The sequence below is a fragment of the Capricornis sumatraensis genome, chromosome 2 (genome assembly GCF_032405125.1).
Source record: "Capricornis sumatraensis isolate serow.1 chromosome 2, serow.2, whole genome shotgun sequence".
Classification (NCBI taxonomy): domain Eukaryota; kingdom Metazoa; phylum Chordata; class Mammalia; order Artiodactyla; family Bovidae; genus Capricornis; species Capricornis sumatraensis.
In genome coordinates, this window is record NC_091070.1 from 189759820 (window position 1) to 189784613 (window position 24794).

The 24794-nt window shown below is 44.4% G+C and overlaps 1 protein-coding gene across 2 annotated transcripts in view; it reads left to right on the forward strand.

The window, feature by feature from the left end:
• DAB1 (DAB adaptor protein 1) overlaps nt 1–17057 on the forward strand; it is a 295796-nt gene extending 278739 nt beyond the window's left edge. For both annotated transcript variants that reach the window (XM_068965481.1, XM_068965482.1), the window contains exons 9-13: nt 1991–2053; nt 4290–4398; nt 12323–12871; nt 16479–16606; nt 16962–17057. In XM_068965481.1, the coding sequence (XP_068821582.1) occupies nt 1991–2053; nt 4290–4398; nt 12323–12871; nt 16479–16606; nt 16962–17057 (945 nt within the window). The remainder of the gene's footprint in view (nt 1–1990; nt 2054–4289; nt 4399–12322; nt 12872–16478; nt 16607–16961) is intronic.
• The last annotated feature ends 7737 nt before the right edge of the window (nt 17058–24794 follow it).

A 24794-nucleotide genomic window follows, 5' to 3' on the forward strand; every position in this document is an offset into this window, starting at 1 on the left:
TTACCCAAACTCATGTCCATTGAGTCAGTGATGCCATCCAACCATCTCATCCTCTGTCGTCCCCTTCTCCTCCCACCCTCAATCTTTCCCAGCATCAGGGTCTTTTCAAATGAGTCAGCTCTTCACATCAGGTGGCCAAAGTATTGGAGTTTCAGCTTCAGCATCAGTCCTTCCAATGAATATTCAGGACTGATTTCCTTTAGGATTGACTGTTTGGATCTCTTTGCAGTCCAAGGGACTCTCAAGAGTCTTCTCCAACACCATAGTTCAAAAGCATCAATTCTTTGGCACTCAGCTTTCTTTATAGTCCAACTCTAATATCCATACATGACTACTGGAAAAACCATAGCCTTGACTAGACAGACCTTTATTGGCAATGTAACGTCTCTGCTTTTTAATATGCTGTCTAGGTTGATCATAACTTTTCTCCCAAGAAGTAAGCATCTTTTAATTTCATGGCTGCAGTCACCATCTGCAGTGATTTTGGAGTCCCCAAAAATTATGTAGTTGTGAAAGAAATTAACATGTATAGGGCCCTACTGTGTGCCAGGAACGATTTATTTGATCTGAAACCTGAAGAGGAAGGATTGAAAGTGAGTTTATCAGGCTAAGATGCTTGCTTTTCAGCAAAAAAAAAAAAAGAGAATCTTTTGTGCCTTTTTCACCAAGCTTACCCAAACTTCAGAGTCCTTCTAGTAATATAATCAATATATCTCCAAAGGAGATATTATCATCTCTAATGTCCAGGTAAGAGAAAAGTGGCGCCGAGGAGCTGCAGAGATTGTCAGTGGTAGAACTCAGATGCAACCCCAGGGATGGGACTCTTCCTGGGCCTAGAGCTCACAAGTTTGTCAGTAGCGGAGAGTGTTCCTTTCTTTGTGTGAATCTTGGGGATCCCACTTTGCCTGGTTAAAACATATTTCTAGGGCAGGAGTCCTGTCTGCCAGGACAGACTCTCCCAGTGGTGTTTTTCAGTCCCCTGATTAGAAACTATCACTTTAAAGTTGGAAGATGAGCAGAAAGTTGTTTTTTTGTTTTTTTTTTTGTTGTTGTTGTTTTGTTTTTTGCAGTGGACAAATTTGTACAAAACATGATTATATACTTTAAGTCAGGCTATTTGACTCCCGGCCATAGACCTCCTGCAGCCTCTGAAGCTGGAAGTGTACACTGATTAATTTCTGAGTGTATCTTAAAGGGCTTCTCCCACTGCTCTGGCTGGCCTTGCTCAGACACTGAGGGATGATGGATGGGAATATAGTTGATACAGTATCCACAGTGATAGAGCTCCTCAGAGTGATTAATTGTGTATATACTGGGTTGTTTTTGATACCCTTCCTGGTATTAAATGATACATTTTCTCCTCCTCCAACTGTATTTTTTATCTTGAAGATGGATTCTTTCAAGGACTGTCATTTGACTGCCTGCTCTACATGCAGAAAATTCAAGTCCTGGCCTAGGTGGTCTTGAGGTGACCTCTGTGAAACTCAGTTTATTCATCTGTAAAAATGGGGATGACAGTTCATACCTTTCAGGGTCAGTGATAATTACTGAGAAGTGGCCGTGAAGTGGTGACTTGCTATACTTGGTACAGGAAAAGCACTTTGTAACATGCGGATATACTCAGGAAAGAGAAGCAAATGATAAAATTACCTCTTGCCTTTGTCTCCTGGAGAAGAGAGACAGTGATGACACTGGATGGTAAATATGTGTAAAATGGTATTATTATTGCTTATGCAAGGTGGCTAAGCCCAGATCTGCTTGACTAAGCCCAGATAGACAGCCAGGCACACTGAAACAATAACTGATTCTGGCTGCATCTGAGATGCTGTCTTTGGGATCAAGAAGTATCATAATGACCAACTGGGTTTATTGTTTATATAGTCATGATGAAAAAGGGAAATACATGTCCTCAAATCATACTGTTTTTAAAGCATTGCCCAGCAGCATCAGCTCCCCTTGTGGTTACATCATTATCCTTTTGTCTTTTCAGGCTGTGACCCAATTAGAACTTTTTGGGGACATGTCCACCCCTCCTGATATAACCTCTCCCCCTGTAAGTATGCACTGTGTTTGGAGACCTGCATCTCTTTCCTTTCCTTCTTCAGTTTCATGGTGACAGATATATGGGCTTTGGGTAAAAGAAGCTGCTGGTGGATTTCAACTCGGACTCTTCCAGCTGTGTGACTTGGGCATACTAACTAGCAATTCTAAATGTCAGTTTCCTCTGCTTTTTTTTTTTTTTTTAAAAAGGAATTATAATGCATGCTCTGTTTTGACAAATAAATGAAATCATGCGTCAGCAATTACAGACTATCACTGGGGTGCTTGCCATTATGCTGGGCAGCGGAAAGAGACAGGAGCAGGGTATGGTCCTTGCCTGCAAGGAGTACAAGGTCCACCTGGGAATATGGGTGAGAAGCTCCACAAGACAGCAGATGAGATGAGACATTTGTCATCTCCTGCCCAGAACCCGCACAGCAGGGTGGTCAACCCAGTAAAGGAAGCCTCTTCTCCCCCGAACCTTTCAGCTCTTTCCTGTCTTATTCCCTTATTTCCTTCCTTTCTTCCTCTTTTCATTTCTTCCTCCCTTCCCACTTGCTTGCCGGCTTCTCTGAGCTTCTCAGGAAGCTTCGGATTCCCAACTGTAGTTTCAGCCATGCTATCTCAGTCATTGCTTGCACTAGGGTGGAGTTCACAGGGAGCTGAAGTAAAATAGAATCCCAGTGCTTTGAGAATGGGAGGCATTCAGAGGCAATCCTGCAGCCACGGCAAAGAGCCAGGCTAGCCCCTCCAGCTCCTGCCCAGTCCACTCCCCGGAGGTGGGTGGAGAGCAGTCAGCCACAGCTGCACCCGCTGAAGCTGCTGGGAGGGGGCGGCCCCTCTGGGGACCACACGTTTAGCGCAAACCCAGGGATGGTGCTACAGTTCATTGGCAAGCTGCGCCTCCCAGAGAAAAGGCTGTAACCTCACTGAGGACAGATGGCAGGAAAGCCTGCTGCCCACAGCTGCTGCCAGGGAATCTGAGCACAGTTGCCCTGCTTCCAACACCTGGTACCCAGAGCAGCCATGAAGGAGGGGCCAGCAGCTCCTATCTCCAGGGAGGCTGGTTGGTTCTAGTGAGGCTTTCTCTCCCCACTTCCAGGGAAGGCAGCTGCATTTCTGAACCATGGGGCCATGGAGCTAGAAAAGTCTGGAGTGATCTTCTAGCCTTATTAGCACCTTCATTTTACAGATGAACACACCAAGTTCCAGACAGGGCATGTGACTCACCCAAGGTCACACTGGAAGAAAGCAAATGGCATTGATTATGGTCTAACGTGCTTAATGCAGCAGCTCGTGGCTGTGTTTCTGGCCCTGAACCTGAGTACCATCCAAATGGGTATTTAATAATCCTCAGAACAATGCTATGCCTCCTGCAAGCTGCTAATCTAAAAATGGCCTTGTCTAATTGCCATGGTTTCAGGATTAATTGCTTGCCCCAATCTATTCCAAGGGGAAAGAAATAAAGACATTATGTCATCAAATATGCGTACTCTGTTGGCAAAAGTTTTCTGGAAAGGCATGGACCTTTAAAGAAACAAGTACTCAAGTTTTGATTTCAGTAGCCCTCACCTTATCCACCACCTCATGGAGGAGACATTTCTGAAATTCCAGCATGGGCTAGGATCGAGAGTTGGCAGCTGCTCTAGCATCATTTTTATCATCTTCTTGAGAACATTTGCTTCTTTTTGCAAGTGAAGGTTCAGGCAGGATTCTTCTGGGAGGCACAAGGACCCAAGGGTCTCTGTTCCACTTGCTAATCTTGATTTATTTAGCCAACGCCTATTTATTAACCATGTATTCAGTGACAGCCTTGAGCTGGGTGCACAGTAGGTCCTGAGTGAGTGTATGTCAGTTTGAATTAACTTCTAAAGGACGAAAGCCAGATATTATGGGATAATATGAGGGCCTGAAGACACCCCCAGAGGGTATGGGCTCAAGCTAAATAGTCGTGAGGCTGGCCAGTGTTAGCTGAGCACCTGTTCTGTGCTTCAGCATAGTACTAAGTGATTTAAATGCATGATCTCATTGAAGCCTCTCAGCAGCTCTGGAGATAGGTATTGATTTTCTCATTTTATGCTCTGTATACATAGCAGCGCATGGTCTGCAGTTCACAAAAAGTGGCCAGGACCAGGGCTTGCTTCTGCAGCATCTCCCCACTTAACTTCTGGGCCTGCTGCCTCCCCTCCTGGTCAGCAATAAGGCTCTCCCAGGAGCCTCACACCCTCCTGCCTCTCTCTGTCTGACAGACTCCTGCAACTCCAGGTGATGCCTTTATCCCGTCTTCATCTCAGACACTTCCAGCGAGTGCAGACATGTTTGGTTCTGTACCTTTTGGCACTGCTGCTGTACCCTCAGGTAAGCCCTCTTCCGCCTTCCTCCCACCTCCATGCACCAAGAAAAAGAAAAGGCTGACTGAACCAGCTGCCAGGTTATGCCAGACACCTGTGGGACGACCATTTTCTCCCTGTGACTCTTCAGGTGACAATGAGAAGCTGCCATGGGCAGGGAGTAGTATGCTTACCAAGCTTTGGTATGTGGGAGGCTGGAAACCAGTCATGTCTTGAACCTGAAAGGTCAAGATTCCAGATGTATAGCTTTGGGGAGCTCAGTGCACATACAGCTGTGCGAATCAGTGCAAATCCTGATTGGCACTGTCAGCTCAGTTGGATGCGGGGAAGGTGAGCGTGGGGAAGGGGCAGCTATGCTCCACCGACCTCTTGAGGTCTGAGTGATAGAAGGGGTGGAGGCCGAAGGAAGGGGAGGTTCCCCATGCAAAGAGGAGCACTTAGGAGTTCTGCTGACAGTGGACAGTGAATTGCAGTGGAGCTTAGTGACTTAGAGAGTATTTGTTCTATTTTCCAAATATTCTTTTACAACAGGGCAAAAATACAGATAGTAACAGTGTTACAGGTGCACATTGGTGGGGTCTGAGGCATCTTGTTTCCATGGCATTAGGCAGTCCGTGAAGCCAGCCCGTTCTACCTGGACATGGCCAAAGGTGATATTTTGCTGTTGGTTTTGTTCAGTCGTGTCTGACTCTTCATGACCCCATGGACTGCAGTATGCCCGGCTTCCCTGTCCTTCACTACCTCCCAGAATTTGCTCAAATTCATTGAGCAGAGATAAGTGGTATTATTTATGCTGTTTGCATACAGGAGTTCTTAAAGACCTTTTTTCCCTTAACTACATATTTGAAATATGTGGCTTTATCTTTCTTTTTCTACTTTATTTATATAAATGACAGAGTTGATATGTTTTAAAATATCAATTTCTTGTATTTTTCTATAACTACTTTTAATTATATAGTGTTAGAAACAAATTCTTGCCACCAGATATAAACCTTATTGTTACTTAAAGTAAAATTAAAATTTCATACTCTGTTCTGAAATAGTTATTCCTCCTGAGCTGAAGGATCACTTCTAGAAGCAGCAGAGATTGGTAGCTATAACTTACAGTTGAGAATCTATAGGTAGCCTAGAAATGTCTCTAATTGCTAAGCCTCCCAATCAAATCTGTTTTACCCAAACCTATACTGGAACAGTGGCAATAGTTTTCCTTACCTAAAATGGATATTAAAATGTCCTTGGGAATAGTGTCATGGAATCTGTCGTTTTAAGTAAGAATAATAGTTTTCCATCAGAGATGGACAATCTTCCTGGGCTGTCAGCCTTGCATTCAGAATAACCATGCTTTGTCCCATTTGATTCATGAAGATATATTGGGACAGAGGATGGGACCTCTAGGCACCAAATTTACTCATTTTCAGGCATGTTTATGCCATAAATGTTCACTGAGTGTGCACTGTGGGCCAGGTCCTATTCGAGGTGTCCTGTCTGTGTCAGTGACTACAATAGACACAGACCCCTGGCCACAGAGAGCTTACTTTCCAGTGCGGAGAAGGACAACATGAAAATGAGTAACAACATAATCTGTTAGGAATGGTGGATGAGGGGTACGAACAGAAGAAACTGTGGAGCAGAGCAGGTGTGAATGGAGGTGATGGTCAGGAGGAGGGGCTCATGCAAACATGTGATATGAGCCAGGAAGGTGTCAGGGTCAAGAGTCCTCCCAGTGGCCCCTCCCAGCCTCCACCCCCTTTCTCTGTAAGCAAGAGGGGCTGGATTCAGTTCTGGCCCTTACACTCGACTAAAATGCCTGAGAACCTGCCTGTACTGCTCTGGGCCCTCTGCTCAGCCGGGGCCAGGTTATGGCTTTAAAGAACTCTATTTTACAATCTTACCACTTGATCAGCCATGTTGCACACTGTGGACAAACCACTCCACCCATTCAGATTCTGTTTCTTTAGCTGCTTAAAAAAATGATAGATTACCTCCAAGATTTCAGTTTTTACAATGTAAGTCTAAAATTAATTTCAGTTAGCATATTTTTGCTTTCTTACTGTACTTAGGCTCTGCTGAGAAACAATACTGGGCTTCAGCTGGTGTTAAACTGTCTGCCTTTTTCTTCCCTGAACTGGCCTTTAAAATCTCTGCAGCTGCTGAATCTCCATCTCGCTGTCCCTAATTGCCCTGCCAGTGCCAGGGAGGTGGGAAATGACCTGGGGTGTGTAGTGCAGTGAACAGGCTGAGTTTGAGCCCTGGCTCAGCCATTTATCTATAAGCTTTAGACTCCTGGGCAAATTACTTAACCAGTCAGAGCCAGAGTTTCTTCATTTTTATAACTGAATTTAAAATAATACTTACCTTGCAACAATATCATGAGAATTAAATGAAATAAAATCAAGTGCTTCTGAAAAATGCTGGCATGTTATAAATGCTTTGTGTAGAAAATGCTAGTATTATTGTTACTCTGACATCTAAAGTAGAAGAAAATATGTCTTGTTTTTACCTATTTTTTTTTTTTCCTTCTTGGGATGTTCCCTTTTAAAAAAATGCATGTAATACGGTTTAGGTTTTTGACCTTATGAGCACATGGCAGAGCTGGCCTGAAGGGCTGGAGAGTATACTCTATAAATACAGACCCTTCTACTAACCAGCTATGTGACATTCAGCTATATAATTTCAGAGCCTCAGGGAACTTATCTGTAAAATGGGGATGATGATTCTATCTCATTGAGCTGTTCCTGAATTAATCACATGTAGTAAAACATTTAAAACAGTACCTGGCAGTGTTCACATAAGTAAGCCCTCAGTAAAAGTTCTCTGCCCCACTCACCAGGGATCCTGACTCTTCTACCCATACTCTGGGTAGCCACATCAAACCTTCCACTCTGGAAGCTGTCAGTTCCTTGTATGCAGATTAAAGAGATATATTTCAATATTTATTTATTTATTTGGCAGTGCCAGATCTTAGGTGTGGCAGGTGGGGTTTAGTTCCCTGATTAGGGATTGAACCCAGGTTCCCTGCATTGAGAGCCTAGAGTCTTAGCCACTGGACCACCAGGCAGTCCCAATTAAAGAGCTATTGATAACAGCCACCCCAGAGACTTGTTGAAGGATCAGCTTCACAAAAAAATGTGAGCTCCACTAGGGTGAGGATTTATTTTATCTATTTATTTATTTTTAATACTGTCTTGTTCTTCACTGAATCTCCAGAGACAGTGTTTGCCACCCAGGAGGACTACTTTTGAACAAATGCATCAAATGACATATGTAGATGAGAGGTACCACACAAGTTCTGTAATATGTTGGAGAAATCCTTCTGTTTTCAGTGTTTTCTTTTTCTTTTCAGTGTTTTTTCCCCCCAGATAATGAGGGTATTCCCAGGTGCAGCATCTGGTTATAAATTGCAGTTTTCAACACTTTAAAAAATCTAACTGCAAGGCAGTAATGCAGGTGGTTCCTTTCATTGCAGAGAGAGATTTATGATTGATCTGAACTTCATGGCATAAACAGATGCTCATTGGCACCTCCTTCTTCTGCTGTTGAATGTTAGCGAATAAATAGTTACTAAGCTGTTAAGTGGCTGCAGTGGCCGCCATGCAACGGCTTTCCATGTCTAATACTAGCACAGCCCTGCCACTGAGATGTCCCGTCAGGGACACACAATGCCACGTGGCCAGAAAGCCTTAGCTCACAGGTCTGGGGAAAGCCCCCATTGCTGGGACCCCCCCCCTCAGGAAAACCAAGTGAGACCTGCAAGTTCCAAAACATGATACCTAATTACCCTTGCTGTCTTTTTTTTTTTTTTTTTGAATATTGTACTTTGGTTGAAGCAGATGGCATGAAGCCAGGGAGACATGCTAACAGCTCTCTCCAGAAAAGTGTGTACAGCCCATCTGTTGGTTCCTTGTGGAAAAAAGGGAAAAAAGGATAGGGGGGAAAAGCCTGCCACCAGCAGTAGACTGACTCATCAGAGATCATAGCACTTATGGTTGCTGGAGTTGGCTTGGACACTTAGAAAAATGCAGTGAATTTATTCCACTGTGACTCAGTCACCTCTATCTAGAGCCTTTCTCCAGCCTTAAGCATTTATGGAGCAGTGGATGTGTGCCCACAACTGTGCTAGACACTACTCACAGGGGCTCTCTAGTCTAATGAGGGAAGACAAAATCGCTGTGCAGTTACAACACTGACTTTTTACTGTGATGTGCACCATGATAGAGAAGAACACGAGGAACTGTGCGTGACCAGAGGAGAGCCCACTGAGTGTAGAGGGCAGCAGTGATGCTGAACTGAGTCTCCAAGAGCGGAGGAGGGACAGTCACGTGAAGGAGGGATGGGTTCCATGCGGGTAGACCAGCAGAGGTGAGGGAGCAGGTTGTGTCGTTTGCAACTGCTGCAGGGAAGGGTGCCAATGAGAGAGCAAATGGGAAATAGGGGTGAAGAGATGAAAAGGGGCTGACCCCATAGCCCCAAAGATAAGCTAAGGTCTCTGGGCCTCATTTCCTAGGTGATGAAGCACTGTACCGCTGACCCTTGAACAATAAAGGCCTGAATTGCACAGGTCCACTTATATGTGGATATTTTTCAATAAATACTACAGGAGTACTATGTATGATCCAAGGTTCGTTGGTTCCATGGGTGCAGAACCAGGTACATGGAGGGTCAACTGTAAGTTACATGTGGATTTTCCATTGCTCAGGACTCAGTGCCCTTAACCTGAGCACTACTCAAGGGACAACCGTATTGGCATTTTAGAATATGGTGGCAGTGAGGAGGGTGGGATGGAAGCCAAGCATAAAAGTCTGACTGGAGACTGAAGCCTTCCATCCATTTACCAAAATGGGCATCAGGGTTGGCATGGTAGGAAAATCCATGGGCAGGTCTTCACCCTGTCAGATTCAGTGCCCCTTTTTATAACAAAAATTTATTCTCCTTTTCTATCATGAAATGAAAATCATCAAGAATATAAACTATCTACACAGTTGTTCAAAATCAATGTAGTGTCTTAGCTATAATAGAAGAAATGAAAGCAAATTTATAATAACAAGATATGTTTTTCCATTAGGAAATATCCGGGTGCCACCACACTGGCTTCCCTCATAGCTCAGTTGTTAAAGAATCTGCCTGCAATGCAGGAGACCTGGGTTTGATTCCTGGGTTGGAAAGATCCCTTGGAGAAGGAAATGCCAATCCACTCCAATATTCTTGCCTAGAAAAGGACGGAGGATGCTGACAGGCTACAGTCCATGGGGTCTCAAGAGTCAGACATGACTTAGCAACTAAACCACCACCACGCTAGAACACATGCTAAGTGATCCGATGTGTGCACCTAAAGCCAACAATAGAGTAGACCAACCAGAATAGGGGTGTTAGTGCTGTCTTCAGTGCCGTGAACAGGGACCACAATTTTCCAAGTTGTTGATCCACTCTTGACTATGTTCCAAAGAAACAAAAGTATAATCTTCCCCAGTGTATGCATTTCTGAAAAATTAAGTGAATTAAAACTGTGCAAAGAAACTTTAAATTTCCACGTAATTCAAACTACACTCAATTAATCACAAATTCTTTGTCATGCACGTCATCTCCCATATTATAGGAGGTCTAGTATCAACGCTCTTGGCCCTTAAATGTCAGTACTGCCCCCTACCCCACCAAGTTTTCCTGACAATCAAAACACACCCCAGGAATTTTCTAGTCATCCCCTAGGAGGCAGTAGAGCTCCCACCAAGACCCATCGAACCCCGTCAAAGTCAATGGGAAAATAAGAAAAAGGAAGTTGCGGAATTCTTTGTTGTTAAATTTAAGTCATTGTATTATTCTATGGCAGGCAACCTAAGCAAGCTGTCAGCACCAAGCCTCTTCACTTTTTGCTACAGGACGATACAATGATTTTAAAAGGAGCACAAGTGATACTTATACCATAATAACGAAAACAATATAATTTCCACTTATTAAGTGCTTACAACGTATTAGGTATAGTATTAGGTGCTTCGCAAAATCCCTGCAGGGCCGATATCATTATCTCCATTTTAGGGATAAGGTGATTGGTGCTCAGAGAGGGAAAGTAGAGTGTTAGTATGTGTTCTCATTTCCTTGCACTAGGACCAAGGTGATCTGATAAGGATATTGTCTGTTTTGTTTGTTGCCGCTCCTGCCTCATTCCATAAAAGTACTGAACACAATTAATTAGCAGGAAGCCTGTGTTTCTGTGTCCACCCCTTCTGGAGCCTGCTCTCACCTTGTAAGGAAATGGACTGGCTTTGAAAGTTGGCTCCCTCTCTTATGAAGCAGTTGAAGGGCAGGTGGATCTGAGGCCTGCGCATGGGTGAGGCAGCCCACGTGTCATCTCTCTGGGTTCCCCAGTCATCAACACAACCCAGGTCATTTTGGAAGCTGCTAGGATACCATACATCCACCCTCTTTTTTCCTGTTCTCACCGTTCTCTACCTGCAAACTCCTTCTGACAGCCATAAAAATGCTTATTTTGAGAGATCAGTCTTCATCTTCTACTCTGCCTAGACTGGTCGTCTGTCTCCTGGGCTTGATTGCACCCTGAGAAGGGTGGGAACCCCTGGAAGGACATGGGAGTCTCCTCCAGGCCCACAGTAAGCTAAAACATCTGATGGTTGGACCAACTTTATGGACTGTGCTAAGATCAGAAGTCAGCCTTGGCCATTTGGCTGAGGTAGTAGGGGGCAGTGGAGAGAATGCTGGCTTTGGAGACAGATAACCTCAGTTCAGACCCTGATTTCAGCTGAATGTCCACTGTGTGACCCTGTGCAAGTTACTTTTCCTCTCTGAGCACCAATCACCTTATCCCTAAAATGGAGATAATGATACCGACCCTGCAGGGATTTTGTGAAGCCGTGTAGCACCTAATACTAACCTAACATGTTGTAAGCACTTAATAAGTGGAAATCATGTTGATTCTGTTATTATGGTATAGAGTATCACTTGTACTCCTTTTAAAATGATTATATCTCACTGTAGCAAAATATTATGGTAATGTAAGTGAGCACACCCCCTGGAGTTTTGCAGTGACCCATCTGTGCCCCTATATGTGGTATTCCTAAATAGATTACTAAACTACATTTTTTAATCTCTAAGATTGGCATAACAATAATATATAATAATACCCTAGAGCTACCTTTTATTGCATGTTTTTTACATATCAAGGAAGGTATTAAGTAACTTTTAGGCTGTGATTCAAATCATACTAATGGTTAACATTTACTCAATATTCATTCTATGTCAGCCACAGTCTCTATATCTTAAATGTATAATCTTAGTCTTTAACCCAACGAGGCAGAAGGTATTTTCTGCCCATTTTACAGATAAGGAGAGGCTTAGAGACCTTCTTAAGCTCTCCCCAGATTCCACAGATAAGAAGTGGCAGTCTGAATTTTAACCTTGGTCTCAATCATCTTGCACATGGTTTTGATGCGGAGAAGGAAGATGTTGTAGCCCGATTTTGCAACAAAGAGCTTGACTCTTAGCAGAAGCAATGGGGATGCCCTCAGTCTAGCAGGAAGGGGAAGCAAAATTCAAGCCCAGATGTGCCTTTTTCCAGCACTCTGCCCTTCCCACTGAGCACACTGGCTCCTGAGCTGTATGATGTCAGAAACCTTTAAGAATGGTAAGACTATAACTACTCTGAGAACTATACCATTATTTTTATTACCCCCAAATGCCTGCCTGGCTTGCTCCCTCACTGCATTCTAGTTTCTACTTACAAGTCATCTCCTTAGAGCAGTTTTTCCTGACCACAGCTGTAGAAGGCAGACCCCGGGAGAGCAGGGACTTCCTCATACTCACCTTTGCATCCTAGCACACAGCCTGACTCTGAGTAGTCCCTTGATACCTTCCTGCCAATCACTTGACTCCCTGAATGCTTCTTGCCCAGGGCTCCTGACTCTTCTGTTTTGCACCTGCAGGTTATGTTGCTATGGGCGCCGTCCTCCCATCCTTCTGGGGCCAGCAGCCCCTTGTCCAACAGCAGATCGCCATGGGTGCTCAGCCGCCAGTCGCTCAGGTGATGCCGGGGGCTCAGCCCATCGCATGGGGCCAGCCGGGTCTCTTCCCTGCCACTCAGCAGCCCTGGCCCGCCGTGGCCGGGCAGTTTCCGCCAGCCGCCTTCATGCCCACACAAACTGTTATGCCTTTGCCAGCTGCCATGTTCCAAGGTCCCCTCACCCCCCTTGCAACCGTCCCAGCCACGGGTGACTCCGCCAGGTCAAGTCCACAGACCGACAAGCCCAGGCAGAAAATGGGAAAAGAAATGTTTAAGGATTTCCAGATGGCCCAGCCTCCGCCTGTACCCTCCCGCAAACCCGACCAGCCTTCCCTCACCTGCACCTCAGAGGCCTTCTCCAGTTACTTCAACAAAGTCGGGGTGGCACAGGATACGGATGACTGTGATGACTTTGACATCTCCCAGTTGAACTTGACACCTGTGACTTCTACCACGCCATCGACCAACTCACGTGAGTGTCCTTCTCTGGAGACATAAACCCCTGAGAACAACTGATGCCTTTTTTCTGGTGTCAGAGAAACCAGCTCAGTTGCATTCAACAGGCCTCTTTGTTTATATCACTACTACTGCTGCTAACAATAGCCTCCCATTATTAGATGCCAATTATATGTACCTTCTCCATGCTTTACATGTGTTATTTCTATACTCCTAACGATGCTTATGGCAAGTTTCATTAGACCTGTTTGAAGATAATGAAAGTGAGATTCAAAGACAAAGAAAATAGACAAAAGGGTAGAATTGAGTACAAGCCTGTTGTTTTTCTAGCATGTCACCCTGCTGCTTCCGTTTTTGTTCATTCGCTCCTTCATGTGTTCATGTATGTATATCCCAGCTCTGATACATAGTTTTGGGTATGGCTTATTGAACTAAAACTGAATGGAGTATGTGCATTTAAAAATTTTTAGGAACAAGGATAAAAAAAATTAGAAAATTAAGATCAGGAGAAAACGCAGGCCAGAGATAGAGCAGTCATAAAGCCTCCCACAACAGGTAGAGTAGCAGCCAGAATTTGGCTCAAAGCTTCGCATAGTCAAAGAAAAAAAAAAAAGTTGTTGTAGCAGAACACTCTGGACTCCAGAGAGCAGCTTGATTATTTCTTAGGTCTGTGCCAATGAGCAAGTCATCTTATTTCTTTGTGCCTCAGTTTCCTCAACTATCTCAGGCTAAGGATCATACAAAGCGTTCAGTGGCACAGGTGCTAAAACATCACAGCCCTCAGAGACTAGGAAGTATTTTTATCATCATTGTTACGGCACATCGAGTGGATTTACACAGACTCCTGGACTGAGGTTCTAATCCTGCCTTCTCTACCCCAAGCGGTATCTTTGGGCAAGTGTGTGACTTCTTGTAACCTCCTGTGTCTTGGGTAGGATAAGTGATCTGGCTTCGATATCTGTGTGCCTTGTCCTGTTTGTGGCATTCAGTGATTTCCGCGCCGCCCCCCCCCCAACTCACTTTTCTATTGCCAGCCTCTGGCAAACCGGTACCATGCAGCCAAACAGAATCCAGATACACTGGGGTACACTGATGCCAGCTTGACGCCAACCCAGGAAGGTGCCTGGCGATCCAGCCTGAGCCTTACCAGTTGATAAGAGGAAGGAAAAGGTTCGTGACACAGCAAGGTTGGCGTTTTCATTACTGTCAGATGATACAGATCACTGCTTAGCCAATACCATGAATTGTTAAAAGAATCTAAAATGTTAACACAATTAGATAATGTCACTTCAGCCAGGTCCGGCTGGCTGAACCTCTTCTATGGGTATAAATAGCCTACTTCTTCTCAGGCCATATGATCTACATGGTGGGGGCATCTCTATTTACTCCAACTCACAAGGTTTCAATGAAGAATCATGAATTAAAAAACAAAACAAAACACTATAAGAAATGACAGCCATGAGTAGATAAGCAAGCCTCTTTTGAAAGCAAATGTCTCTCTTTCAAGGGGCTGATGTGCTAGCTACATATAAAAAAGGGAAGTATAAATTCTCTGAGGACAGGGAATATGTCTTAGTCATCCTCGTATTGCTGCACTTTTTTCTGATGCTCTTGTGGTATCTGGCACATGGGAGGTATTTTGGAAGATTGTAGAGAATGAAGGGAAAGGAACAAAACAAAAGCTACTTCGTAACTCTTGTGTTTCCGAGCAGGGCTTTGTATCCTTGGCACTATTGAGATTTGGGGCCAGATAATTCTTCACTGTGGGTGGTTGTCCTATGGATTGCAGGTGTTTAGCAGCATCCTTGACATCTACCCACTGGATGTCCAGTAGTCACTTCCTCTTCCCCTAGCTTTGATGATGAAAAATGACTCTTGATAATGCCAGATGTCCCTTTGGGAGTAAAACTGTCCCAGATTGAGAACTACTATTTTAGAGTATAGAGGTATTCTATAAAACCTAAAGGTTAAACACTTGCATAAACAAACAGTTTTGCATCCCACTGATTACATCCAGGATGTATGAGCAGTATACCTCTCAGTATTGGTGGCTTGGTCAGGATTCTCAGCCTTTAGTAAGAAACCACATCAAACTCACTTCAGAATCCAATTTCACTAATAAATATTAAGCGTGTGCTGCATATCAAGGTGTTTTCACATAAACTATCTCTTTAAGCCTACTTCCTTTTACTTTAAAAAAAAAATCCTATGTTTTAAAGAAAATGAGTGCAGCCTATCTTTATATCCTCTGTCCTTCAGTATCACCTTTCAGATGTTTTGGGTAGAGCAGAACCAATAGTGATCCTCAGATAGAAATAGAAAGGCACAGTGGGGCTGAGCAGTATCAGATTTGTGCTAACTCCCGGGGCTCCTGCTTCTTCACGGTTGTGTTAACTCTGAGAAAGGCACTTCATCTCTTTGAGTGGCAGTTTCTTCATCAGAAAAAGACAGCAGGTACAGTAGTACCTGCAGTGTTTATATTGGAGGGCGTGATGAATGCAAAGTGCCCAGCACCGTGTCTAGCTCACTGACATGCAGTAAATAACGTCATTCTAAAGATGCTAGAGTTACAGAAGCAACTCACCAAGTTTTATAATCACTCACTGTCTGATGAGCAGCCAGATTTTGTAAATTCTGGGAAGTAATGGCAGGGAGACCTTATCAATGGCTTTTAAAGTTCAACTAGTAAATCAAGTCCTATCCTCCTCCCCCTTCCTTGGGGCTGAGCCAGTGAGGAGTATTTTCCATGCCAAGTTAGAAATTATGGAAAGGAAAGTGGTTTCCAGTGGCATATTTATTATAAACCTCTGGAATAAAGAAGACAAGGAAATTGTGGGAAGGTCAGGACAGAAAACGCAGATGCTTATGGAACGAGGGAAAAAGCATCAGCTGTGAAGTTGCCTTTAGCCATGTCCATTTCCCCAGATCACTGAGACACTCTTCATTCACTCTTCATTCAGTAGGTTTATCAGACACCTACTACATGCCAGGATACAAAGCCTGCTTCCACCTCTTGCCAAGTCTGAGACCTTGAGCAATTTGGCAACCTTCACTGTCCTTATCTGTAAAACTGGAGGACCCCTACCTCAAAATGGCTTTATGAGGATCACAGATATTACCTGGGAAATTTGATGGCCTCTGATACATGGAAGGCATCCAGTAAATGTGTCACACTGTCATCATCTTTATTTATTCTTATTGAAATAATTGTATGAAATTAAGAAAGAGAAGGAAAGAAAACTATAGTCCAGTGGGTCTCAACATCAGTCTGCGGAAACATGGAGTTTCTGATTCAGCAGGTATATCTAGGGTAGGATCCAAGAATGTGTATTACCAACAAGTCCCCAAATGTGACTGATGCTACCAGTCCAGGGAACATCCCTTGAGGACCATTGCCTCACCCATCCCTGTGGACCAGCTCCTCCTGACTGTCAAGTATTTGAGAGGACAGGATAAATAGATAGAGAAGAGAGATTAAACTGTTCAACTGATTTGACTTGTGATGGGAAGAGGTGTCCTGGGATTTGACTCAAACATAACCAGATCCCAGGGTTTCCGTGGGGTAGAAACAGTTGCCTCCGGACACTTAGGATGTTTTCTCTTTTTGCATTGTCTCCATGTAGCTCCAACCCCAGCCCCTAGACAGAGCTCTCCATCCAAATCATCTGCATCCCATGCCAGTGATCCGACCACCGATGACATCTTTGAAGAGGGCTTTGAGAGTCCCAGCAAAAGTGAAGAGCAAGAAGCTGTAAGTGGCCAGTTTGTTCTGAGTTGTTCCCCCCCCCCCCGCCCCATTTAAAACTTCTGTATCTAAAATAAACAATGCATGAGGAAGCCCATGTAGAAAAGAATGCTGATTCAGACTCTTAGGTTCTAAAGGGGTGACTAAAGGGGTTTTCTTTTATGTTCAAATGAGCAGCTGAAAACTGTTATCCTTTCATTACATTGTTGCAAGTTCTCACATTTGCCGAAGTGGCATGCTCTCAATGGAGTGCTGCCTTCTTTAAAATAATGGATGATATGTGTGCATGAAAATGTACCCAGCTGTCTTATATTTTAAATTACTGAAAAGAAAAAAAAAGTGTTATCTTCTTGTGTTCTAGCCTGATGGGTCACAGGCCTCATCCAACAGTGATCCCTTTGGTGAGCCCAGTGGGGAGCCCAGTGGTGATAATATAAGTCCACAGGCCGGTAGCTAGATAGCACAGGTCTGGGTAGGTATCTGTCCTTTTGATCTCCCACCCTTAAGCCATCCGCTCTCCCTTTTGCTTGTTCATTGCCTCTGAAGTCGCATCCCTGATGTTCGCACCATCTTCCTGGCCTGAGCGTATCCCTGATGTTTGCATCATCTTCCTGGCCTGAGCGTATCCCTGATGTTTGCATCATCCCGCCTTGCCTGGTGTCTGTTTTCCATCTTGTTTATCCTCATGGATGCATGACCTTTGACATGTATTGGGATTAGGGGTAAAGGTGAGGAGTGGGGAATGGTCATACTATTCTATTACCATATGTTCTGAGTCGGGGCGGGGAGTGGTGAGGCATGGTCAGAGCTGCTTAATGTGGATTCAGTGTCTGAAAGCATCAACATTCTGAGATGGACACATTCTTTCTCAGTGAGATGTGGTCCAGATGCTTAGACCCCTTCAGCAGTGTGTCACAGAATTTGCCTACACTCCACAGATCTAAAAGAAGAAAAAAAAAAAAAATCACCAACCAAACACACTTCGAAAGGCAGACTAAGAAACAAAACAAGCAGTGCTTGAAATAAAACTGATAGAGATGTGAGATCATGGTAGCCTGTTTTGTCTGGCCGAAAGGGGCCCTGCACCCTTTCTGAAGTGAAAGTGGAATTCAGAGCTGCGAAAGTGGAATTCAAAGACGTGTGGCATTCGCTTCTGAGGCTCTGCTGTTTGCACCTGTCTGATAGCCGGTGGCTTGCCACCAAACCACTTCAGACTCCATCAGCAGCAACTTCGAGAGAGGTGTACTTACATTTACTAGAAGTGGGTTTAGGCACTTGAATTTCAATACATCTGATTTGATGGAAAGAAAGAGGGGCTGATGAAGCCAACTTTCCCAGGAGACAGAAGTACCCCCTTGTTACCCAGACATGATTTCTAAGGTCACTCCTTGACAAATGTCTTCAATTTTCAGGTGCTTTTCTAGTTTTCCATAAATGCCTAGGACCGCAAGGCCTTAACCGGCAGAGCTCCATTTTTAGGCCTGAGTAGCATGGTCAGAACCATTAAAATGGTAAATAGTTTTCACTGTTCACAAATGGATTCTGACACTACCTTGGAATCAGTTACCATTTGTGTGTAAGTTATTTTGATGGTTATTGAAAGCTCATAGAGTATTTTCAAAGTGCGTTTTGTTCATAGATTTTATGATTAGAGCATCTCACATACCATACATTCTGCCACATTTCACCTCAGTACAATATATAGCACACGAGAATACCATCATGTCATGCAAACACCCAACTAAAAATGTAGTCTTACAAAGCTATTTGGGGGGCTTGTGATAATAGACAGAGTTGACGTTCCAGGAAAGGCAGAAGTTGGAGATGATGGGAAGATGCCCCAACAGGTTATTCTGCCCCTTTCAAATGCTTTGTTTCACATGCTCACCTTTGCCTTGAAAAATGTGATGAAGTATGGGTGACAAGAGCCATTCGTCAGCATAACAGCCAACGTCTGATCCTAAAACTGAACTTCTAGAGAACAGAGATGACGGACAGCACTTGCAGATCGATGCCTCACACCCTCATCTTTACGCGTCTGTTCTGCTTGAGATAGTTGTGCAAGCTGTTTTGTGGGGCTTCAGCCTGTTCCGCGTTGTGTTTGATGCTCTGTCTAGAACCCCAGGCCAGGGCCGAGTTGTGAATGGGTGTGGCATAGTCTTGTGGGAAGAGCTCAGAATTTGGAACTTGAGTTCAGATTCTAGCTCAGCTACCTAACAGCAGGAAATCTTGGCCAAGAACCATACTTGCTGTTGAGTCTTGGTGTGCTTATCTGCTGCAGGGCCTGGTGTATCCATTACCTTAACTGAGATGGCACATAGAGACAGACACTCAGTACTCAGCTTAAAAATCTGGGTTCTGGAACAAGGGAGAATTCAGAATCTGGCACTAGCACTTATGAGCTATGTGACCCTGAGGAGATGTCATAATAATTCTCTATCTTATTTAGAAAGATAAGGATAAAAATAGCCTCCCTCATGAGGTTATTGTTTGGACTAAGTGATATGTCTGGAATTCTTAACACCGAGTCTGACACACAGAAAGTAGCTGAGCTGTTAGTTGCCATCAGCAACACCAACACCATCACCATCAACCCAAACCGTCATCACATGTGCTCAATAAACGTGGTTTACCACTCCCTTGGATTTTATACATTTAGCCCTTGTGTTGAATAAATTCCACCATAAGGACCCAGGCCATTGCCTGGGAGGTTTTGCTTTGTAATTTCTGTTTGTAGGTAATTAGTTTTCAATATGCCTTAAAAGAGCTTTGGGAGAAAAAGAAAAACCCTATTTCTTAGTTCTCTGGCTCACCCTGCCCCAAAATCAGAATGACACGTTTTAGGGCCTCAGGGGCCAACTCTCACTTCTCCAAACAGAGCAGCCTTATCTTATATTCACATGTAAATCATAATAAGTAGTTCCCAGCTCCAAAGGAGGGCTGGGCTGTAATCTTCAGTGAAGCAGTTTTCTCCCTGGGAAAGCTTAGTCTGGCAATTTCACAATGGCCTATCAAGGATCACATGCCAAGAGGCCGTTGCTAGCCTTGCTGACACATCCCACAGAGCCTTAGCCTTGCTAAGACACCCGCATAGTGGTGGCGGTGGTGGTTTAGTCGCTAAGTCGTGTCCGACTCTTGAGACACCATGGACGGTAGCCTGCTAGGTTCCTCTGTTCATGGGATTCTCCAGGCAAGAATACTGGAGTGGGTTGCCATTTCCTTCTCCAGGGGATCTTCCCAACCCAGGAATCAAACCCAGGTCTTCTGCATTGCAGGCAGATTCTTTACCAACTGAGCTACAAGGGAAGCTCCCAAGACACCCACGATGGAAGTCCAAAAGGGGCTTCTGGGCCCCTCCTTCAACACAGCACAAGCCACATTTGATCTTTCTCTCTCCATTCCATTCACCCATCCATCCAACCAGAAATTTACTGGCTGCAATTTCTTAGCGCCTTTCCAGGCATTTGGAGAAAGGATACACCATGCAGGGCTAGTTACGTCCACAGCTCTATTTTCCCCTCTGCTTCCATGCAGTTGGGAAGCAGGAGTCTCAGCCTTATCATCGTTGCAACCATTATCACCAGCTGCTTTTTATTAGAAATGCCCGCACAATTCTGAGTAGGTAGGTGTGACATCTGTAAGAGGAAACAGACGGCCTCAATCCTCACAGGTGGACGCTTTGGGGCCAATCTCAAACAGCATTTCTGTTTTAGCAATAAGGGAGAATATCTTCAATTATTTCATGTTTTCCCCTACCCTCCTATCTGGGAGAAGCACGTGTCTGTGAAAGACTGGGTCAACAAGGGCACAAAAAAAGAACCCAAATAATATTATAATGGCTGGTGTGGGAATGGCAGGTAATTTATACTCCACTGATGTGTTGCTGGAGCAATTTTAAGGGCGAAATGTTAGCTTTTGAGGAGATGAAAGAAAAATGAAAACATGTATTTGGTTAAATAGCTAAGTAAATAAACTGCCTATCAGACTTCCCCAGCTGTCAAGTCAAAGTAGCATCTGTAACAATGGAGAATTGTTTGGTCTGTCTCCCTTAGTAACAATAGATATTGCCATAAATAATAAGTCACTGTCGTTTTTTTTGAAGACCAATCTTCATAGTGGGAACCCAAGACACATAAAATATTACCTGATGGATTTTTAGTGTTCAAGGGAAAGAAAAGCAGAATGTTAGATGCTTTGGGAGAGAGATTTGGAAAAATAAAAATAAAAAAAGGAGAGAATAGAAACAGATGCCTAGAGTCAGAGTCTTGGGTCTGAATTACAGTTCCTAAGGACGTGATCTTAGGCAGGACCTTAGCTAACCCCTGGAACCCCACTTCTCACACATAGATGAAAATGAATCATGACAACAGCTCCCTCCTCAGGCTCTCCTAGGATCAGAAGATATGAGTATGAGAGTGCTTTATAAGCTTTGAAAGTGAAATAGCACATATTTGGCATTATTGTTACTATTTTGCTTTTAAATAGAATCACATAGCCAAAAGCCTTAAAACAGAGAACCACAGAAATGGAAAATAACCACTTCTTCACAGGAGCATAGTGGGCTCAGAAGCTAGTCCAAGCCAACCTGGTCCAGGCAGGAGATGGGAAAGCCTGACTGAGGGCAGCGGCGGCCAGGTTAGAGACGTTGGCTTGATGCCCAGGGAAAAGATGGAATCAGGAGGAGGTTAAGGCTGAAGGCAAGTGGGAAGAGAGGAAGAAGAGGGCATGCACTGGGATGACTCCTCGGGTTCCTGCCTGCCCCGGGGATCTAGGTGGGGCCAGGAACTATGCTAAGGAACACAGAGCAGCAGGCTTAAGCAGAGAAAAAGGCAAGTTTACTTTGGGACCAAATGTTCTTGAGGTTCCTTTGAACTTCTAAGTTCAGATGCTGGTAGACTGCTGAACATGAGACTCTGGAGGACAAAGGCCCAGAGATGGAGATTTCAGCATGATTTTCAGCCCCTAGAGTAGTGGGCAGAGCTAGAATCCACTGATCATTTAGACCTGAGTTCAGCAAACACTCTGTGAAGGATGCATGCTTTGTGGGCCCTCGAGGCCTCTGTCACAGCTAATCTGTTCTACTGTTGTAGCAGGAAAACAGCAAAAGACAGTGCCTAAGGGCTGGGTGTGGTGAGTTCCAGTAAGACTTTATTTACAGAAGAACTGGCCATCACTAAAACGGGCTGATGGGCTGTCCTTTGCTGAGCTGAGTTAGTTCATGCTGTTTCACAAATATGGCAGGTAAGGTAGAGAGGTTAATAACTTGTTGAAATCACAAGAATCACATGTAAGGAGGCTAGGATTTGACTGTAGACCCTGATTAGAGAACTTAAGAGCACTCAACCAAGACCAGGACACCTGGGTTTTAGCAGCCTCTGTTTGACTTAATTGCTTGTGATATGAGGCAGATGGCTTCATTTCTGGCCTTTGGTCTTCTCTTCAGAAAAGCAGTTCCTCAGGCCCTCCTAGCTCTTACATTCCAGGACTTCTAACCTGTCCAGTGTCAGCCAGCTAGAGCATGGAGACCCAATCCTCAAGAAGTCTTCCGACAGCACCCTTCTCCCAGGTTGTCCTTATTCCCACCTCATGAAGGAAAGGCCAGAAGTCCCTGAAATGCAGGGACTCTTTAGGGGTTCCAGTGACACTCCATGTGAGATGTAGGACCCTCTCCTGACCACCAGGAGCCTACTCAGGACAGGCCCACTTGCTTTTGGCAGAGAACAGGCATCAGCAACCTCAGTGCCCTCATCTGCTACAGGACAAGTTAAAAAAAAAAAGTGATGTCAACATGCAAAGCAGATTACTGGTGCCCATCATTCGTCTTACTGGGGAAGTGCAGAGTTGATCAGAATGAGTGTGGACCTCCTGGGAACTCAGATTGTGCACCTGTGTTCACCAAGTGGGTTTTGGCACCGTGAGGCCCCTGGAAGCGAATGCATTCGGCAGCAACTTCAGACTCTAAGGTATTACCATCATATCCATCCTTTGTTTTGAAGGCTTTCCTATCCTAAAAGCCAGATTTTCAGGCTGAAAGTAGTCAGAAAGCTTTGTCATTTCCCCTTTCCTTTGAATAAAAAAAGAAAGGAAGACTCCTGCCACTTGTTAAAATTCTTTATGTCATATGAGCTCACTTATTACATGTTACATACAGGACCATGATGTTGGTGTTACAAGCCCCATTGTAGAGATGAAAAAAACCCAGGTGAAATGCCTGCCTCAGTTCATACAGGTAGTTAGGAAGATTGCGGGAGTCTTTGTGGCTCTAAACATTTTTCATGGATTTAGATGGCACTTTGAGTTCTTTCCGCCTTAGTTTTACTCCGTGGTTACCATCCCCTTTTTCATTTTCCCAAGCCAGGAAATGTAAGACCCTGCTGAGGAAGGCCCCAGTGTTAGGGCTTTAAAGACCCCGAGGCTGAAGTTGCTGCCTAGGCAGGGTGATGATGACGGCCTCAAGCTTTGGCTCGCCTCCCAGCTGCAGTCTGACCCCCAGCTTGGCTCAGCGTGGCTCTCACTCCCCAGGCGCCCAGGACGGGGCAGAAACGGGCTTGCTCAGTAACCAGATTGCATGGCGCGTGACCTCACGTCCAAGACCACCTTTCTCAGCATGCTGCGTCTTCTCCCCACTCATCATCTGTTTTGGACCAACTTTTGCTTAATGTGGCCAAGCTTCCCCAAAACAAACACAGTAAATTTAAAGTGAAGTCATAAGCACAATTGAAGTGGCTTTCCAAAGGGGCTCATGAAAATGTGGGATTGAAAACTATGTACCTTTGTACTTCAAGCCAAACGGCTGGGAAGAGGTAGGGAGAGTGAGGGAATATGCACGGAAAGGGGAGTCCAGGCCCTGGGCTGCCCTCCTGGCTCTCCACTGTTTCCTGTGGACTTTTGGCAAAACACCCCTCACATCCGGAGCCCTTCATTTCTTCCTGCCAGGAAGGAACTGTCAGACTGAGAGCCCTTGCTTTGACATTTTACAAAAGGGATCGCATGGCAGTGGAGAGGACAGTGGGCTTAGGAAAGACCTGGGTGTGTTTACGTGAAACGCTCAAGAAAACAAATCTAACCTACAGTGGTCAAAAGCAGATCAGTGTGGCCACAATGGTATGAGGGGCTGACTGAGCAGGACATGGGGGAAGTTTGTAGGGTGAGGAAATGCTCTACAGCTTGATGGCTCTGGGGAGGCCCAGATAAGTGTATGTATTTGTCACAGCTTATGAAACTGTACACTTAAAATGGGACCATTTCCTTGTATGCAAATTACACCTCAGTGAAGTCGATTTAAAAATAAGAAATAGGTAAATTCATAGAGATGGAAAAGTAGATGAGAGTAGTTACTAGGAGTTAGGGGTCAAGGGGACTAGGAAGTCACTGCTTAATGGGTCTGTTTGGGGTAAAGAGAGAGATTTAATAATGAATGTCTGTGAATTATATGCTTAAAAATGATCGAAATGGCAAATGCTTTGCTCTAAATGTTTTACTGCAATAAAAAAGCTAAAAATGTAACAAATGTGATTATATCCCAGTTCTTCCCTGTGCTGGCTGAGTGACCTTGGGCCAGTCACCAAACTCTAGGGAGCCCTGCTTCTTCCCTGTAAAAGAAGCTAGGAATACCCAGGGTACAGACTCTGCGATGTCCAAACGAGACCACGGCTGGGATCAAGGAAAGCCCTCTATAGACTCTGATTTGGTTTCTGTAAACATATAGTCTATTAATACTCTTCCTTCTGTGATTCTACTTGGTTTTTCGGCATGAGCTCATACCTCATACTTAAATTTGTCTGCAGACACATGGAAGTCTCTGCTATCCACAGGGCCCTGCAGCCAAGCCCTTTAAATGTACTCTGCAGTCTTTCCACATAGTTTCCCAGGACAGATCCTGTGCCATTATTAGGTTTCTTAACAGCCCAGTTACGCTATAAAGAAGTGTCAATGAAAGAGATGGAATTATTAAAGCCACCTACCGGTGATTTTTAGGCTGAAAACCATCTTCTATAAAGGAAAGATAGAATCACTCACCCAGATAGAAGAAGCCTTACCATCTGGGGAGTAATTTCTCTGTGCCAGACTGTGTGCTCAATGTGTGTTTTCTCCTTCAGTCCCCAGTGAGGACTTCTAACCTCATTTTACAGATGAGAAAACTGACACCCAGAAGGGTTAAATAACCTGCATGGAGTTGTAAGGTTACTAAGTA